Here is a 20,831-nt window from a genome sequence, read left to right on the forward strand (position 1 = left end):
AATAAACAATTTAAAAAGTAAATGATGGCAAGGATGTGGAGAAAAAATAAACCTTACATACTGTTAGTGGGAATGTAAATAAGGACAGCCATTACGGAGAACAGTATGGGAATTCCTCAAAAAACTAAAAACAGAACTGCCATATAATTCAACTATCCCACTCCTGAGTATATATCCAGAGAAAATGAAGTTAGCATACAGAAGAGACACCTCCTTACCCATGTTTATTGCACAATAGCCAAAATATAGAATCAGCCTATTTGTGTCAACAGATGAATGAATAAAGAAACAGATATATACACAAAATGGAATATTATTCAGCTATAAAGAATGAAATCATGTCATTTGCAGGAAAATGGATAATAAAATAATTCAGACACAGAAAGAGAATATCACATGTTTTCTTTCACATGCAGAAACTTAAAAAAAAGACCTGAAAATAAGGAGAACCTTTTAGAGACTGAGAAGGGAACTGGGGGCAGTGAAATGAGAGGGAAGGGTGAGAAAATGTAGAAGGGAGGGTGGACATGATCAGTGTACAATATATGCATGTATAGAAATGTCACAGTGACTTATTAAATCATATCATTAACGTGTGTTAATAAAACATGAAAAAGACGTGACATAAATTAGGCAAAAAATATCTCTTCTTTAAATCTTTAACAAAAATGTAAGGAACGGACCATGAAGACCCATCATGCTTAAACATGAAAGAAATGCTGTATGAGTAGTATTCTTCACATGAACAGAACTTTTTATTTCTTACTAACATACTACAAATACTTGAGAAATGATATATCTTAAAACAGGGGTGGTAGTGTTTTACAAGTCCTCTATTCAGCAGCTACAAAGTAGAAATAAAAATTGGGAATATTCTTCACAGGTAGTAATCTAAAATGAAACAAAACACGTACTTAACAACAGTCTCTTGTACCCACACTCAAACACCCTCAGGAAATAAGTAAATTCAGATACAGATTGAGTTTTTAATTTTGACCCCTACCATTGTTAAATTATATGAAGAAGAGTATTCTTCTATGTCAATTTACTTTGAAAACTTATACCATGCCAAGTCCAAATAACTAGCGAAAAACTGATCCTAACAAAAATGAATACAGAAAAGAGAAGACCTCTTTCATATGAACAGGATGCAGCCATGCCAAAATGTCTTAAACATAAGATGTTAACACAGAAAAATAAATACAATTCACATTACTACCCCTGAAAAGTTACATTTTTAATATTCAAAATAAACATAAATTTACAATCTCAAAGGCCAAAGAAACAAGCTAACATTTATACATTCTGAACATCAAAGTGGGTGTTCTAATCATATAAAAATAGGACCTGAAAACCCATTCTTTACATTCTGCAAAAAAGTTAAATCTCAGAGTATTTCTGTGACCCTGGATAGGACAGGCTCATTTCTATTTAGGGAGTGGTGGTATACATTTAAAATTCAAGAATTATTCCGTGTGTGCACATGCACATGTGTGTACTGCACCCCACTGTATTTCTACTGCATCTCCACAAATACCAACATTGTGAGAGAAGCATAGTCAGAATGCCCTTAAACAGAGAGCTTATTTGATTCTTCTAAAGAATTATATCTAAGGCTCCAAATAAAGTCCTCTGTGCAGTGATTAGTTCTTTGTGCTTATAAATATTACACCTGTAGGTGAGATTTAAAAGAAGTCTGAAAGCCTGACATCTTGAAGGCCTAACAAACTATTTAGATGTCTTTAATTAATACCATTTTCTACAGTTATTTTTAAAGCATAATTTACAAGCCATAATTTACAAACCACTTGTGGTGGTTAATTTTATAAGTAGGACAGGGGTGCCCTGACTAAATATTGCTTCTGGGTGTGTCTGCAAGGGTATTTCTGGATGAGATTGGTGTGAGATTTTGTTTCTCTAGAGAACCCAAAGACACCAGTGTGTAAAAGTTGTGTGTAATTCTAAAGTATTTTAGGTTGCAAGGTCCTAAGGTAACTAAGAGAGGTAACTAGGTAGTTTCTAATCCTCAAGGTAACCTATGTCTTGCAGAGAATTAACTGCTCTAGGCAGTAGCTCACAGTCCTTGATTATCACAATCACCGTACCCACCTTACCCACAGCCCAAGAAATTCTACCACAGTTGGTTTAGAGTAAAGCACAGATATCTGTGTCTTTACAAAGCTTCACAGAAGATTCTGATACTCACCAGTGGTCAAGAGCTAAGAAGCTTTGATTTTAGAAACAGTCCCTCCCTCCAGCCACAGCAGAGTGGTCTGCAAGGTGTGGTCTGCAAGCCAGAAACTTGCCATCGCATACCTGGGAGCTGGTTAGAAATGTCAAATCCCAGCTTCCACCCAGATAGCTTTCAAACAAGATCCCAAGTTGATTCATAAGCACATTGAAGACTGAGAAAAGCTAATCTAGGATACATAGTTTGCTAACCTTTCTAGTATAATCTATCAGTTGGAACCAATTAAAAACTCTCACAATTTCTTCTCATTAGGGCTAAATAAGAAAATACATGTATAAATAAATGAACAATATATATGATTATGTACAAATAAATCAGTATATGGGAATATATTCTTACCAACTGCAGTGATCTGAACTCTTTCACTGCCACTGACTGTATCAGGAGGAAATGAGAAACTCAATGTTTTCATGGTAGTTTGCTGTTTGTTGCCAGTCAAGTCTAGTAAGATGGACTGTGAATATGATTTTTCTATTCCTTCAGCCTATTGAAAAAAAGGAACTCAATTAACATGGTCTCTGCACATCAATTCACAGAGAACTGTATGTAGATATGAAGAAAAACATCTGGCCTATTCTATAGTTTGTGTACAGCTAGATAAGTAATTACCACTCTTGATTCTGCCTTCAAATCTGTTAAGTGTTTACCATCTAGTTAAATTAGACAAAAAGTTTCATGGAATGTGATGGAAACACGAAAGGTAAAACGTGATGAGAAAAAAAAACTTATGGGGTAGGTTCTATTGTTATCAAAAGAGAGGGAGCAAATACTTTATCCAAAATCACATTTTGCATGGCAGAGATTCAGAATGAGGGCTTTCGAACCACAAAACTCAAGTGCTCATCTTGAGCTGGCTTGTCTTTTTCTGCAGAACGTCTTCTCAGACAGTCTACAGAATATCTTCTACAGGCACTGAGAATTACAAAATTTTAAATCTACTTATCAACCTGACCATGATTTATAGGACCCCAGTGTAACAAAGACTAAAGATGTAAGTGACTACAAACGAGACTTTGTGGTCTCGAGACTCACCATACTGATTCATTTTAAAGAGGATACTGGTAATTATTTCTAAGCATATACATTATATTTTTACATAGAGATGAGAAAACAATCAGGCATTACTAGGAGGATTGAGGAAAAGGTGTCCTAGGTTTGCCAACAAATTTAATCAAGAGAAAAACCATTTTCTTTGTCCTTTTCAATTCCACATTCCTATTTCATTTATTTTGGACTCCAAATATTTACCTTTACTAAAATCCTCTGGGTGATAGCATCAGAAGCAGCGGGTGAAATGGCTGTGACTGTGAGAGGAATTTCTCCCAGATGTGCCGGCTTGATAGGAAAAACAACAGTTGCCCCGTCCTCACTGGGAACCAGAATGGTCTGCTGATGTCCTGTGGCATTGATTTCATTCAAAGTCATTAGAATTTCATATCTGTCACTTTTCTCAATGATTACCTTAACCTGGAACAAAAGAATACCCATGGTTTGCTATAATAAGTGCTCTCAGCAAAGCCTCTTACCACCATTGTAAGTGCTATTAAATCTGTGCAGCTCAAAACTAGAGAAAGATGAGGCAAAGATTCAGCCAATGAGAGGATGAAAAGAAAAACTTCATTCATGTGCTTTCCCCTTCTACCTCAAGATATCTGGGGGAAAGGCACCCTTTACCTCCTTTTCTAGTCCTTTCATTAATCTTAAATTCTGTCACTATGCAAAGCCACTGAGTGCGATGGTTGTACATAGAACCGTGGTGTCGGTACCACCAGAAGCCTGATTTAACTGTTTCCCCTAGAGACACGGGTCCCATTAGAAAACAATGAGACACACAGGATGAGATGCTATGACATCAAAGTGTGACTCAGACATCAATTCTAAAGTGTATCTATCTTGGTTGTAAATTTTGCAAATAATGCCAAAATTGCTTGTCTCATCAAGAATAGCATTTCTCTAGACTTTAAATTTTACAAATTGTTTACCAATGTATTTTCTCATCTGCTTTTCAAAGTACTTTTGTGTAGATAATAGTTGTAATTCCCATTTTTTTTATAGATGAGGGAACTATAATTAAGTTATTTGCTAGTATGGGGCAGATTGGACATTGAGCCTTCTGACTCCAAATCTTTTGTTTGTTACACTGTACCATACTGACTACATTAAAAAAAAAAAGTACAATTAAAAATTTTAAAGACTCAGTGGTGGAGTGTGTGCTTACCATGAGCAAAGCCCTGGGTTTAATCCTCAGTACCAAAAGTAGTGGTAGCAGTAATACTGATACTAATAATAATAATAAACATTTCATTCTAAAGATATAGTACTTTTAAAAGTATATCATTTCCATACAATAAAATTAATTACATATCCTGATTAGTTAATTTCATTCCCTATTACTCTGGGGGGGAAATATCAGCCATTTGGTTAACACTACTGTGGGCACAGCACAAGTAATGGCCCTCGTCCCAGCCTTCCAGGGAACTGACTAGCTAAAGAGATACAAAGCACATGACTCAAAAAATAAATCCTTGAAAGTGTAATACACTGTATAACAAGGGGGAATGTAAACATAATAGAACAGGTAAGGTTCCTCAGGAAAGGCATCTTAGTTCCAAGCCAAGTCCTGCAGGGGATAAATCCTTGTCTACTGCACTGGGCACAGAATGTGAGTGAGAACTGACAACACATTCTAGATGTGGGGGACCAAGGGGAAACATGGGCGGGGGCCAGACTGGAGAAAGGCATGCCTCCAAGACCATAAGGAAGGACCAGGGCTGAAGGGGAGAACCTGTGCTGGGAATTAAGGAGGAAATGCACAGATCTGCTGACAATTCTCTAGACATTACTACAGAAGAAATAGCTGACAAAGTCCATTCATATTAACTTCCCAGGAGGGTACAGCAAGTCTAGAAGCACAGATGTCCAAACACCACCCAGGCTAATCCCCACATGTTTTCTCCCGAAACATAAACAAGCAACAAAACCTTGAACATATTACCTCAGTGGCCTCTTTCAAATAATTGAATATGGTTACTTCCAGAGCAAATTCTTCACCTCTGATAACAGAGTAGGGAAGATTCAAAAAAATGAAAAATGGTTGGAAGGCTTGTAGCTGAAAAGAACACAGTGAGTATATATTTTTATTCAGGTCAAATGCTTTAATTATACACAATTAAAAACAATCCTCACAACGCCTGTAAGTCCACCTAGAAATGTCCACCTGCCTACCAACAGAAGGCAAATAACAACTTATCCCAAATAAATTATAGCAAGTTGACTTGTTTTATGTTACTTATTGTAATTAATCCTACACTTTATTGAAAGCCTGAAAGGAACTAGGCACTTCACAAATTATTCCATTTAATCATTACAACTCTATGAAGATGCTATGCTCCTATTAAATAGCAAAGTAAGGTTCGGGGTCTCTGTCACTAGTAGAACCTCATGGTATGGGCAAGTAGAGGAACCAGAAGCAAGTTGCTGTCTAATACCAAAGCAAGTTGCTCTTTGGTTATGCAATGTTGACCCCATGATCTGCTTTGAAAGCTACTGCCCAAATCAACAGTCCCTGTTTTGGACTAGTGTGGTAAAACTCAACACAAGTACAGGCCTGGTGACAGTCTGCTTCTACACACACATCCACATGTGTTTCCTTCAAGTGGTCCAATTCTGAAAATGTTGGCCAAGTCCTACAGGAGAGGCCGAGCCCTTGCCCTGCCTCTGAGGCTTAGTTTAAGTCAATGGTCATGCTGGCAACAGTAACTCCTTCTAGAGGTTTATTTGGATATTTGTGAAGGTGTCTTAGGTCATCACAATGATTGGAGGGTGCTACTGGCACTTAGTGGATGAAGGTCTGCAATATTCAGAACAGACCCAGTGAAGGACTGTTTCCCAGTGAAGGACTGTTTCCTAGTGAAAGACTGTTTCATATTCCTCAGGATTCTTGAATGTTTCTTTAGATATGCACATAAATAAAGTACCTATTTAAAATGATGCAAGTTTACAACATAATTCCAATATATACATATAGAGCACATTAAACTCTTCTAAATACAACTATTTTGTACATTAAGAGAAGAATGCATCTTGATTTGTTTGTAACTTTACCAAAAGTTGTTCACCATTTCAGAAATTTACATCCCCATAGGCAGCGCCACTCAAGGATTTTGAGTTGCTGAAACAATACATGTACATGTTTATAGCTGTTGCCCACAAGGTGACTGCAGGCATGGCATAAGCATTTAAATGTCACTGTATCTCTAGAGCAATAATGCCTGATCACAAACATATCGAAGTACATATCATGTTATCATGTGCTCTTTTTATTTCTCTTAGTATTTCACTTAGGGCATCATGTTAATTTTTTTGACACTGTATACATTAGGTGCATTATACATTCTATAAATTTCATTCTGAGATGCTAAAGAGGCAAAACAAAATATGTTATAAATACAGGGCTTTACAAATAACAGAAGTGAGAAGTATTGATCTTTGGCCATTCGCAGTCATGTTATTCTGCTTAGTAACTAGAAACAAGATGTGATGGAATGTCCATAGGGGACATCCTGAGAAGTTGTGCTTTTCCTTGAAGGATACATGGAAATTCTCTCTCCTCTCTCTGTTCTGGCCATTGGAAATTGTTAGGTCACATCCAAAATAAACTTTTTTAATCCTAATCTCAATATAGAGACTTACCAATTAACAGTCTAATATAACATTCTTTCTAAAATTTAAAACAGATAAAAAGCAGAAAGGAAAAACCAAAAAATTATCTAAACTATGATAAACATTATAAGCAATCATTTTTTAAAAATCTACTGAGTTGCTAGAACTTCCTTAGCTTCATGGTACTGTAACAGTAAAAAGCAGCCCTTTCATATGGTACCTCCACTGGAGTAGTTGTTAGTCCAAGACCCAAGTCTTCAGAGATCACAAAAGCAGTAGCCACCCAAGAAGTGATAGAATCAGGTACTGTCACTTCAAATTCCTGGTAAATCTTGGATCTGAAATCAAGACAAACATAAAAATCACAAAACCCAAGATTGAAATATTTTAAAATAAGTCAACACAACTTTAACTATTTTTAGAAGAATTTTAATTTTCTATATCATTTATGTATCTAAATTTAAAAACCATTTAGCATAAAAAAAGGAGATTCCAAGTTCTCAAGGTATAGGTCATTATAAGGTCATAAAACCGCATCCTAATTCAAATTCCAATAAATTCTTTCTACAATGTTTATATCTTCAGAATGACCACTATATTTTCATAAATGTTGTATAGAAAATAAATACATATTTTCAAACTCTACTCCAATTTTTTCTCAATTTGAAGAAGAGTTACTTTTCTACATCCCTGTAAATACTGTCTTTTTTTCAGAGATTATTTTGAGTATTCCTAAATAGCTGTCTATAAATTACTGTATAGACTTCATAATTTATCTCATCGGGTATCAGGTAGCACAGTGTTTAGCAGTTAAACTGAATTCCTTCCACCACCCACTCCCCTCCTTCTCCTGGGGATGTTCTATGAGTATCAGTAGCAGCATTGCCAGTGCCTACGAGACAGTCACAACTACTTCTCTCACCCAGTGGCAACAAATGTAACTCCCGCCATTTTCCTCCAATGAGAACTATGAGACTTCATAGTTAAAATAGTTAAAATGAAGTTAAAATCACCCTTCATTAGGGAAAAAAAAGAGAGAGAACTGTCTTCTCCTTGTTGATAATCTCCTATCACAATTTACATGTGACTTTATTAAATATTAGTTAGATTTGATAAATATCCTAAAACAAAATCTACTGAGTTCTTCATCAACACTAGAAAGAGGGCAAAACTTATTTAAAACATATACTAAGCAAAATGTATGTGAACAAAGAACTTTATAAATTTTTACCCCATATCAGTGTCTAGCCAAAGCCAAGTCTCTGGAAAATGCTTTCTTACACGTGGGTTGCTAACGGAAGAAAAGTCATTAATATCTACTAGATATCCCTCGTTTTCCTCCACAAACCTCTCAGCATACTCGGCAGTATCATCTAAAAACAAACATTGATAGTGGTAAGGGAAACAGTCACAGAGAAAATGAATTGTAAACTTGGTGCAGAGGCTCAGATCCTCCCAGTTGAAGGAGATTTTAGCTTCTGTCTTCTCCAACCCTCTTATTTTCTCAGATAAGAAATCTGACAGGCAGAGAAGTCAAGTGATTTACCAAACACCACGTGGACAGTGATCTCAGAGCCAGAAATAATTTTTTAAAATGTTTCTTGTCCCTGATGACCAATAACTAAAAAACTACTTAGAGTTCAGTTGCTAAAATTTCTAATTTGAATTTTTAAAGTATTTAAAAGTATATTTTTAAACCTTTTATAACTTTTCTACTCTTCTCTTTTTAGATCTTTAGTGCTAACAATTAAAAAAGGACTATAATGGGCATCAGGCAGGATTTGATAAGTAGAGATGAGCAAGATGCATAAAAATAGAGACTGAAAAATGGATAAAGACAGATGCTTGGAAGACTTATAAGACAGAATTGTATGAGGAAAATTAAGTAGAGCACATGTTTTTAATACATAAATATCATAAAAACTTCATAAATCTTCAAGACTATGAAATATCTTTTAAGCTTCAGAACAGAGACTCAATGTGTGGCAAGAACCAATGCAAAGCCAAATAGCCTAGGGTTGAGTACAGAGGAACTCAGAACACCTGACAGGAACTAGGAATCCAGGGATAGGAACTGTGATAGCTCTGGAACCCTTTCAAGATGACACTAGTACAATTTTACCTGAAAAAAGAGGTAACTTCTACAGCTAATCATCCTTATGTATACATTTCCTTCAGTCAAAATATTTTATGACTTCTTTGTAAAAGTATACTTTTTATTTGAGTGGCCAACTCCATGGATAAAGGGTATGTATGTGAGAGAGAGAGAGAGACAGAGACAGAGACAGAAAGAGAGAACTTACTTTTGGCATCTGGGCTATTTCTGAGTGAACATCAAAAAGCTAGAGAACACAAATGTTTCAAAAACATGTTTCTCCTTTGAACTAGTTCCAAATAATAGCACAGCTTGCAATACAAATTGGAACCAATATGTTCATAATATAACCACCTCAAAGAATTACACAAAACAAATGAAAAGCATTCATTTCAAAGATAGGAGCTCAGAAGAACATTTCATGTCATGGCCCAGATGTACTTCCAAGTCTATTAAATTCCACACATTTTAAGGTACAATATTCATGTTCAACCAGAAAATATCCATACCTGTATAAAGTAATACTAAATGTCTGATGTAAAAGATAACCATTTTGAAGCATATTGCCAGGTTTTACTTACAAACCATATCAACATAATCTTCCACAAGGTTTGCATCCGTCAATACCCAGAGACCACATTCCTAGAAAAAATAATTCAATTTTCTTTTAAAATGAACATTTAGATGCTCTCTAATCACAGAAGTCTCCAACACTCTAAACTCACTCTGGCTCATTTTTGAGAACTTAGGTACATACAGTTTCTCTGTCTCTTTCTTTCCCGCTCTCTCCCTCTCTCACACATGCATGAACAGCCATTTCAAAGTCAAAGAAAGTAATATGAAGAAAATAAAATATTTGTTTAGTGATAATTCCATTTCTGTCTCTAACAGTGAATTTTCCATTTACTTTCAAAAATGAAAGGATGATTATCTTTCCATCTACGATTATAATTATGAAACAGTACACTTCAGTGACACATCTAATAAAAGGTTAACATTTCAAAATGATCATTAATTCTGAAAGCGTTTGATATAGTAAAAGATACTAAGGTCTTCAAATTATATAGCAAAGTTAACATACCTTAAAGACAGCAAAAGAATTCATAAACATGCCTAAATAATATCCTATGTTATAAAGTTCCAAGTCATGGACCACCTACAAAGAAGATAAAATACACAGAATGAACAGTTTATGTCAATGTTTTCTGCCTTCTGAATCATTTCTAAGAAGTAACTTAGATTAGTCATAGCCCATGTGCTTATCAAACTTGAAAATGACACAAATCAAGGAGTAAAGAATATGTGAATGCTTTGTTCATGATTCAATTGGTTGGAATTATATTTCTTCTTTAAACTTATTTTGACCTTGCTCAACAATCCAAAATTTCTGAGAGTTCAGAATTGAGTTTTGCCCAGGAGGAACTTAAATGTCACTGACTGACAGATCAACACATAAAGGTCAGATTTAAAAATAATCCATACTTCTGGCAGAGATAAATGGGTTAAACTGGATGGCAATTAATATATCCATAAAATATCAGTTACCTAATTTTTTTCAATAACCTAAACAGACAATTCAGAAAAGAGAAATATATAAATTATTAATAGGAAGAAAAAATATTCATCCTTACTGATAATCAAAGCAATACAAATGACCCCAATAAGATAATATATGCTTATGCCACATTAGCAGTGTTATTATTTTTTAAGAATAGGTAAAACAGCTAGCAAGAATAGGTAAAAACAGGTTAAAAGAGTGGGTAAACTCTCTTTTTCCTCAAAAAGTTAAACATGTAATTAGAATATGACTCAGCAGTTCCACTCCTAGGTGCATACCCACAGAACCAAAAGCAAAGACTCAGAGGTACTTCTATGCAATGTTCGTTCTAGCTTTACTCACAATAGCCAAAAGGTGGAAGAAATAAGTAAATGTCTAGAATAAATACATAAGAATGTAGACTAAGCAAATTCATAAAGACAGAAGTGGATTAGAAGTTGCCAGGGGTCAGGGCAAGAAAAAATGGGGAATTACTGTCTGAAAACAGAGTCTCTGGAACAACGAAAATTTTGGAATACCAGTGGTGGTTATACAACTTTGCAAAGCAATTAATGCCACTGAATCGTACATTAAAATGGCAAAAATGGCAAATTTTATGGCACAAATGTTTTCCTAGAATAAAAAAAATAAAGTATCATGTCTTTTTAAGTAAGTATTGATACTTCTCCCTTATTTATATTAGCATTAACCAAGACAAACTGAGACAAAAGTAGGAAAGAATCTAAGTTGAAAAAACTCATTCTAGGATGAAATTAAACACCTGCAGCCTCTGTGTTCAGATATGCTAATGACCACAGATACATCCACAGTAAGCAAACATGATGATCTGGCACTGTGTTAGCTTTTGTCATTGTGACCGAAATTCCAAACAAGAACAATTTAGAGGATAAAAAGTTTATTCTGAGCTCACAGTTTCAGAGTTTCAGTCCATCATCAGCCAACTTCTTTGCTATTCAAGAAGCAGCATCTATCACATAAAGAAATTCTCCTTTTCTCACTGCCTCAACAAAAAGCATTTCAAAGCTGCAGCACAAGCTAACAGTGGGAAGGCTAATGCCTAAAAATTGTTCCTGGAAGATCTAGTATACTTGTACTCTCAACACATTCAACAAAAAGGAGGGAAGCCAACACAGTCTGGTATCACAGGCTCCTGACTCCCTCCTCCAGAGTCAACTCTGGAGAAATAATAAAAGCAAACAAAATTTGAATGAGTGAGATGGGAAAAATCCCAAGAGTAGAGGATATTTTGAACCAGTGCTGGAAGGAAGCAAATGGTTTCGGTCTGAGGCAGAAGACAGCTAAAGGGTAATCAGGAGACTGATCAGATGGGGAAAGTTTTTATAATTCTCCTCTTGCCTCAGGAAAATCATTCCTTGCAACTTTCCTGTCAAGATCAACAGCCGCAGCAGCAGCTGCAGCAGCAGCAGCCTAGAATACCTGTGCAGATGCCCCAAGGATAATTGCAGGTGGGCACTTGTGGTGTGAGGAAAACATGGCCAGACCCTTCCTCCCCACCTCTTCCAAAGCCTCAGGGCTTGGATCATAATCTCTTCCTGGTGCTGCTTTTCCCTAAATGTTTACAAGTAAAACTCTGAATAGAAGCACGTAGCAAACAGGATCAAGCCTAATTCTCTAGTCCATGAATTTCGACCCCCTCCTTTATCTTTAAACTCCCAGGACCTACACCAAAAATTGAAGCCTGTTATTCAGGTTTCCCCAGTAGATGTTATCAGAGGAGATGCCACATCAACTAGCTACCCAAAGAGTATAACTACCCAAAAGAAAAACATCCAACTAGACAACATATGACATATGAAGCACGATTATTGAAAAGAATTTAAAATAAGCATAGTAAATATGCATAAGGAGATAAGGAGCAATATTAGCAACACAAAGAAGAAATAAAAAATGACCCAAAAGAAAAATAGACACTAAAAATATAATAGATAACAAAATAAAAATAAAAACAAAAATAAAAATAGAGAGCTGGCACAAAGGAAATAATAAAAGCTTTCAAAGAAGGATCGATAAGGTGATAAGTGATATGAGAGCTGGAAGAATCAATTGAGGATCTTTCTCAGAGAACTACAGAAAATGAGATAGAAAACATAAAACAAAAAACTAAGAGATATGGAGGATGAAAGTAGAAATGTCAATTTCTGGATAACAGGAGTCTCAGAAGGAAAGAAAATAAAATGGGAAGAAAGAAACGGTGGATACAAATTTTCAGAATAAAAACTGAAAAAAAGAACATAGATTAAAATGGTAATCTATAATAACATATCATTAAACTCTGTAAACAGCACCATTATCTGGCCAGGAAAGGGGAGGAAGAGAAGATGGGGTGCAGACAAAAAGGATATGAGAGCACACTAAAGACTTGTCTCATTAGATGAAGATATAAATATAATACTGATAACTCAAGAAATGAGTAATATTAAATAACTATGGGTACAATCATGAGTGAATGAAATCTGAATTAGAATGCATAACTTCTCAAATAAAATTTGATCTAGTCCATGGAAAGAAAAAGAAACCAAAAAAAGAGTAGGCTAAACTTAAAAACATGAAATAATATATTTATCAACATATTTAGAAAACTGTAAAGTAAGAAATATAATTATATTCAGTTAAAGAAAACACAGATCTATAGACTTTCCTTGTGTGTGGTGCTGGATCAAACCCACTTTGCACATTCTAGGCAAGCACTCTAACACTGAAGCATAACCCCAGTTCCCAACCTATAGACTTAAGGATAATGTGAATTTAGGAAAAGTCAAAGAGAAAAGATTGATCAATTGGTTTTAAAGGGATTTTCCTAAAAAAAAAAAAAAAAAAAAAAAAAGCTGAGAAAAATTACTTCTGTAAACAGAAGAAAATGTATAATTTTTCACAAGTGAATTAATTTTCCAATATAATTGCCAAATCAGCCTAACTATACATATCCTTCCTTCTGCTACGTAGTTAATCACTGTGCTGAATCAATTAATGGACAGGTTATAAAATCTAGATTAAAACTCACAATGGTACACAAAGATACAGCAAAAATGTGTGAATAAAAAATGAAATGACTAATATGGAATTCATTTATGTCATTCTAAACATTCATATACTTCTCAGTTTGTAATTTTCTGCAGAGTAACCCGATTTTGCTCCTTCAATGCATTGCAAATTCCTGATAACACGGAGATTATAATCACTTATAAACATTATACATAAAGAAAATAGGGAGCATTTCAAAATTATCTCAAGCTCTAGTATCCACTGTCATCCAGAACTGTGCAAGTCAATTTCCTAGTACTTTCTCTTTTTAAAATTTACTTTTTAATTGATATGAAAAAACATTAACAATGTACATATAAATGGGGTACCAGAAATGTTTTCATACATATATACATTGTATAATGTTTAAATCAGGTTAAGCATATTGATCCCCTCAAACATTTGTCATTTCTTCACGGTGGGTCATTCAAAATTTTTTCTCCTAGTTTTTGAAATGCATAGTTCATTATTATTACCTATAGTCAACTTAATGTGCAATAGCACGACAGATCTTGCTTCTATCTAACTGTAACTTACTTCCCACTGATTAACCTTACCTGACTCACCACTCCCATTACCCACCCCCTCAACATCTAGTAACCACCAATTTATTATCAATATCTATGATATCAACTTTCTTATGTTCCACATATGAGTAATATCATGTGGTACTTGTTTTTCTGTGCCTGGCTTATTTCACTTAATCATTCCCAGTTCCATCCTTGTTGCTTCGAATGACAGGAATTCATCTTTTTATAGTTTAACAGTATTCCATTGCATAGATGTACATTTTGTTTATCCACTCATCAGCTGAAGACACTTAGGTTGTTCCCATTTCTTGGCTATTATGATTAGTGCTGCAATTAGTGCTGCAGTGAACATGGAGTGCAGACGTCTCTTCAACATACTGATTTCATGTCCTTTGGATGTGTATTCAATAGTAGAACTGCTGGATCACACAGTAATTTTATTTTTAATTTTTTAAGGAACCTTCATATAGTTTTCCATAACAGCCATATTAATTTATATCCCCCAAAAAATGCAAGCCTTCTTTTTCTTCACATCCTCACCAGCACTTGTTATTTTTGTCTTTTTAATAATAGCCAGTCTCACTCACTAGGGCATAATTTCCTAGTATTTTTTTTAGTGTCTTAAATTAAAATATAGTATGCAAATGAGGAAAACTCTAATTGGCATATTTACTGTATAAATTGTAGGGTAAAATGTGATGTTTTGATGTACCTATTATATATCATGGAATAATTAAATCAAACTAAATAGCACATCTATCACATCACAATTTTACCACTTTTTTTGTGAGAACATTTAAATCTATTCTTCTAGCAACTTCTAAGTGTATAACACATTTTTATTAATTATGGTCACTGTACTCTACAATAGACCACCAGAACTAGTTCTAGCTGACCGTAAATGGTATTTGTCACATAAGACAGAGAAGACACTTAAACACATAAGCTTTGGTCAACATAACAAGTACATGCAGATTCTTTTTTATTTGGAGGTTTTACTATTTATTGGCTTATACACTCAGAGAAACTAATGAATTTCCTCTAAACATTTAAAATAATGCAATACAAAGCAATCCTTAGTGAGAAAAGTAAAGCAGGAGGCATCACAATATCAGGCCTTAAATTATACTACAGAGGTAGTAACAAAAACAGCATGGTATTGACATCAAAAGAGACAGGAAGACCAATGGAAAAGAATAGAAGACACAGAGACAAACCCACATAAATATGATTACCTCATACTAGACAAAGGTACCATAAACATACATTGGAGAAAAGATAGCCTCTTCAACAAATGGTGCTGGGAAAACTGGAAATCCATATGTAGCAGAATGAAATTGAACCCCTATCTCTCACTCTGCACAAAACTCAACTCAAAATGGATTAAGGACCTAGGAATTACACTAGAGACCCTGCACCTAACAGAAGACAAAGTAGGCCCAAATCTTCATCATGTTGGCTTAGGATCAGACTCCCAAAGAACAAGAAATCGAAGCAAGAATCAATAAATGGGATGGGGGGGATTCAAGATGGCGGACTAGAGGGTGGCTGCGTTTCGTGTTGCTCCAGGACTCAGGACTCAAGAAGAGGAGATATAGAGAGCCTTGGGACCAACTCAAAGCAGCCGGGCGAGAGTCTCCCATTGGGCAGGCGTCCCGGACGGGGCAGGAGTCCTGGACGGGGCGGTAGCCCCAAAAGCAGGGATCTTTGCAAAGTAGAACGGCCGGCGAGGCGCCCCTCCCCCCGCCGGAGCAGTGATCGCAGACAGCTGGGAGCATTGAAGAGGGGGCTGCCCAGAGGAGAAGGAGAAATACGGGCTCGGCAGGTCGCTTGGAATTGGATCAGCTGCGCCAGGGCTCCGGGCGGCTATCCGGAGGAGCAGCGTGGACTCAGGACTCAAGAAAAGGAGATATTGAGAGACTTGGGACCAACTCAAAGCAGCCGGGTGAGTGTTTCCCACTGCGCAGGCATCCCGGAGAGGGCGGTAGCCCCGAAAGCAGGGATCTTTGCAAAGTAGAACTGCCAGCGAGGCGCCCCTCCCCCCGCCGGAGCAGTGATAGCAGACAGCTGGGTGCATTGGAGAGGTGGCTGTTCACCACAGCGCTTGGACTCGGCACAACCCACCCGCACTCTGGGAGGCTGCCCAAAGGAGAAGGTGCTTGGTGAGCTGTTTGGACTGAACGTGACCACCCCTGAACACAGGGGGCTGCCCAGAGGAGAAGGAGAAATACGGGCTCGGCATGTCACTTGGAATTGGAGCAGCTGCGCCAGGGCTCTGGGCGGCTATCCGGTGGAACAGCGTGGTGAGTGGTTTGGTCCCAGAGCATCCGCTCCTGAACATAGGGGGGTTGTCTGGAGAAGGAGGAGGAGCGCGGCGGGGTGCTTGGGCTCAAAGTGACTACACCAGGGCTACGGGAGGCAGTCGGGACAAGAAGGTGCATAGTGAGTTCTTGGGACTCGTGACGCACCAGATCTCTGGGTGACTGCCTGGTGGAGAAAGTGGTGCGTGGTGGGTCACTTGGTCTTAGAGCGACCACACGGAACAACAGGTGGCTGCCGGAGGAAAAGGTGTGTGGTGGGTCACTGGGACTCGGAGCGATTGTAAGGGGCTCCAGGTGGCTGCTCAGAGGAGGGGCTGCATAGCCAGGCGTAAAGTGCAGAGCAGGGTCCTAGACGGCTTCTTGGTGGAAGGACCCCACAGACAAACTGAGGGGCGGAGCGAAGGCTCCAGGACTGCAGGCAGCTTCTCTGAGGAGATTCGTTTGCGAAGGGTGAGGCTTCCAGGCCCAGGAGGTAGGTCCGGGTCCCTGGGAACATTGCAGAAGAAGGCTGCCCAGCCCAGGCGGTAGTTGTGAATTGAACGGAACCTCTGGGAGGAAAACCGACCAGCGAGACCTCCCCACCGGGTGACTCCTCCCTGTTGGGTGAGGTTCTCCCAAAAGGACCGTAAAATCAGAGACACAGGCCCAAACTGGTCTTGCATCAGCCCACAACCTACTTCCCTTCTGGATGACCATTCATCAGCAAGTGAAGGTACCTCTGCCCACTAGCAGGGAATATACCCCACCAGAAGGCCACCACCCCTAGGGAGTCAGCTCCCTTGTGGAGCACTGCATTATCAACTTCCTCCAAGATTTCAGGCTACTGAAGACTAAGAGGGGATATAATAGAAATCTTCAGGGATATTATAAGACAATAGAGGAAATCTGCAATATCACAGCGGTCAACTGATACCTGAACAATATGAGAAAACAAGGAAAGAAAATGCTGCAAACAAATCTAGATGTTACATCAATGAAACCCAATGACAGCATGGCAGAAGAAATGACAGAAAGGGAGTTCAGAATGTACATAATTAAAATGCTCAGAGAAGCAAATGACAAGATGCAAGAGCAAATGCAGGCACTGAATGAACGCACCAATCAACAGTTAAAAGAGCAAATACAGGAAGCAAAAGATCACTTCAATAAAGAGTTAGAGATATTGAAAAAAAAACAAACAGAAATCCTTCAAATGAAGGAAACAATAAACCAAATTAAGAACTCCATAGAAAGCATAACCAATAGAATAGAACACCTGGAAGACAGAACATCAGACATTGAAGATAAAATATTTAACCTTGAAAACAAAGTTGAACAAACAGAGAAGATGGTAAGAAATCATGAACAGAATCTCCAAGAACTATGGGATATCATGAAGAGGCCAAATTTGAGAATTATTGGAATTGAGGAAGGCTTAGAAAAACAGACCAAAGGAATGAACAATCTATTCAATGAAATACTATCAGAAAATTTCCCAAATCTGAAGAATGAAATGGAAGATCAAGTACAAGAGGCTTATAGGACTCCAAATATACAAAATTACAACAGACCCACACCAAGGCACATTATAATGAAAATGCCCAACATACAAAATAAAGACAGAATTTTAAAGGCCGCAAGAGAGAGGAATCAAATTACATTCAGGGGGAAACCAATACGGATATCAGCAGATATTTCAATCCAGACCCTAAAAGCTAGAAGGGCCTAGAACAACATTTTTCAAGCCCTGAAAGAAAATGGATGCCAACCAAGAATCTTATACCCAGCAAAACTTACCTTCAAATTTGATGATGAAATAAAATCCTTCCATGATAAACAAAAGCTAAAAGAATTTACAAAAAGAAAGCCAGCATTACAGAACATTCTCAGCAAAATATTCCATGAGGAAGAGATGAAAAACAAAGAAACAAATCAGCAATGGGAGGAACCATCCTAAAGGAATTGTCAAATAAAGGAAGAACCAAGTTGTCTCAAAATAAATAAATAAATAAATAAATAAATAAACAAATAAATAAATAAATAAAATGAACCAAATGACCGGGAATACTAATCATATCTCAGTAATAACCCTGAATATTAATGGCCTCAACTCATCAATCAAAAGACATAGACTGGCAGATTGGATCAAAAAGAAAGATCCAACAATATGTTGCCTGCAAGAGACTCACCTCGTAGAAAGAGATACACATAGACTAAAGGTGAAAGGATGGGGGAAAACATATCATGCACATGGACTCAGCAAAAAAGCTGGGGTATCCATCCTCATTTCAGATAAGGTGGACTTCAAGTCAAAACTAGTCAAAAGGGATAAAGAAGGACATTACATACTGCTTAAGGGAACCATAAATCAGCAAGACATAACAATCATAAACATCTATGCCCCAAACAGTGGCTCATCCATGTATGTCAAACAAATCCTTCTCAATTTCAGAAACCAAATAGACCATAACACAATAATACTAGGTGATTTTAACACGCCTCTCTCACCACTGGACAGATCTTCCAAACAAAAATTGAACAAAGAAACCATAGATCTCAATAACACAATCAATAATTTAGACTTAACGGACATTTATAGAATATACCATCCAACCAAGAGCGAATACACTTTCTTCTCAGCAACACATGGATCCTTCTCTAAAATAGACCATATATTATGCCACAAAGCTAATGTAAGCAAATACAAGAAGATAGAGACACTACCTTGTATTCTATCAGATCATAATGGTTTGAAGTTAGAAATAAATGAAAGAGTAAAAAACAGAAGCTACTCCAACACCTGGAGATAAACAATATGCTACTACATGATGAATGGATAACAGAAGATATTAGGAAGGAAATTAAAAAATTCCTAGAGGTAAATGAGAACAAAGAAACATCATATCAAAATCTTTGGGACACTATGAAAGCAGTACTTAGAGGAAAATTTATTTCATGGAGCGCATTCAATAAAAGAAGTAAAAATCAACAAATAAACAACCTAACACTTCAGTTCAAAGCCCTAGAAAAAGAAGAACAGACCAACACCAAAAGTAGTAGAAGACAGGAAATAGTTAAACTCAGAGCTGAAATCAACGAAATTGAAACAAAAGAAACTATACAAAAAATTGACAAAATAAATAGTTGGTTCTTTGAAAAAATAAACAAAATTGATAAACCCTTAGCCACTCTAACAAAGAGAAGACGAGAGAAAACCCAAATCACCAAAATTCGGAATGAACAAGGAAATATCACAACAGACACGATTGAAATACAAAACATAATTAGAAGCTATTTTGAAAATCTATATTCTAACCAAATAGAAAATTTCGAAGACATCAACAGGTTTCTAGAGACATATGAATTGCCTAAATTGAACGAGGAGGACATACAAAATTTAAATAGATCAATTTCAAGTAATGAAGTAGAAGAGGTCATCAAAAGCCTACCAACAAAGAAAAGTCCAGGACCAGATGGGTTCTCAGCCGAGTTCTACAAAATCTTTAAGGAAGAGCTCATTCCAATACTTCTCAAAGTATTCCAAGAAATAGAAGAGGAGGGTACCCTCCCAAACTCATTCTATGAAACCAATATTACCCTGATACCCAAGCCAGACAGAGATAAATCGAGGAAAGAAAATTTCAGACCGATATCATTAATGAACATTGACGCAAAAATTCTCAATAAAATTTTAGCAAATCGCATACAAAAATATATTAAAAAGATAGTGCACCACGATCAAGTGGGTTTTATCCCAGGGATGCAAGGTTGGTTCAACATCCGGAAATCAATAAATGTAATTCACCATATCAATAGACTTAAAGTCAAGAACCACATGATTATTTCAATAGATGCAGAAAAAGCATTTGATAAAATACAACACCCCTTCATGCTCAAAACACTAGAAAAAATAGGGATAGTGGGAACATTCCTTAACATTGTAAAGGCCATCTATGCTAAGCCCATGGCTAATATCATTCTAAATGGTGAAAAACTGAAAGCATTCCCCCTAAAAACTGGAACAAGACAGGGATGCCCACTTTCACCACTCCTATTCAATATCGTTCTTGAGACTCTAGCCAGAGCAATTAGACAGACCAAGGAACTTAAAGGAATACGAATAGGAAAAGAAGAACTCAAACTATCCCTATTTGCGGATGATATGATTATATACTTAGAGGAACCAGGAAATTCCACCAGAAAACTGTTAGAACTCATAAGTGAATTCAGTAAAGTGGCAGGTTACAAGATCAATGCTCATAAATCCAATGCATTTTTATACATAAGTGAGGAATCCTCAGAAAGAGAAATTATGAAAACTACCCCATTCACCATAGCCTCGAAAAAAATAAAATACTTGGGAATCAATCTCACAAAAGAGGTAAAAGACCTC

General features: G+C 36.7%; 1 protein-coding gene across 2 annotated transcripts in view; it reads right to left on the reverse strand.

The window, feature by feature from the left end:
* The window catches only part of CD109 (CD109 molecule), a 142,764-nt gene that overhangs the window by 39,330 nt on the left and 82,603 nt on the right, over positions 1–20,831 (reverse strand). For both annotated transcript variants that reach the window (XM_079146499.1, XM_079146498.1), the window contains exons 17-23: positions 10,090–10,164; positions 9,590–9,650; positions 8,145–8,286; positions 7,134–7,251; positions 5,247–5,360; positions 3,500–3,718; positions 2,591–2,735 (exon numbers count right to left, since the gene is read on the reverse strand). In XM_079146499.1, coding sequence (XP_079002625.1) covers positions 2,591–2,735; positions 3,500–3,718; positions 5,247–5,360; positions 7,134–7,251; positions 8,145–8,286; positions 9,590–9,650; positions 10,090–10,164 — 874 coding nt within the window. The remainder of the gene's footprint in view (positions 1–2,590; positions 2,736–3,499; positions 3,719–5,246; positions 5,361–7,133; positions 7,252–8,144; positions 8,287–9,589; positions 9,651–10,089; positions 10,165–20,831) is intronic.

The sequence above is a fragment of the Sciurus vulgaris genome (genome assembly GCF_902686455.1).
Source record: "Sciurus vulgaris genome assembly, chromosome: 7".
Classification (NCBI taxonomy): Eukaryota; Metazoa; Chordata; class Mammalia; order Rodentia; family Sciuridae; genus Sciurus; species Sciurus vulgaris.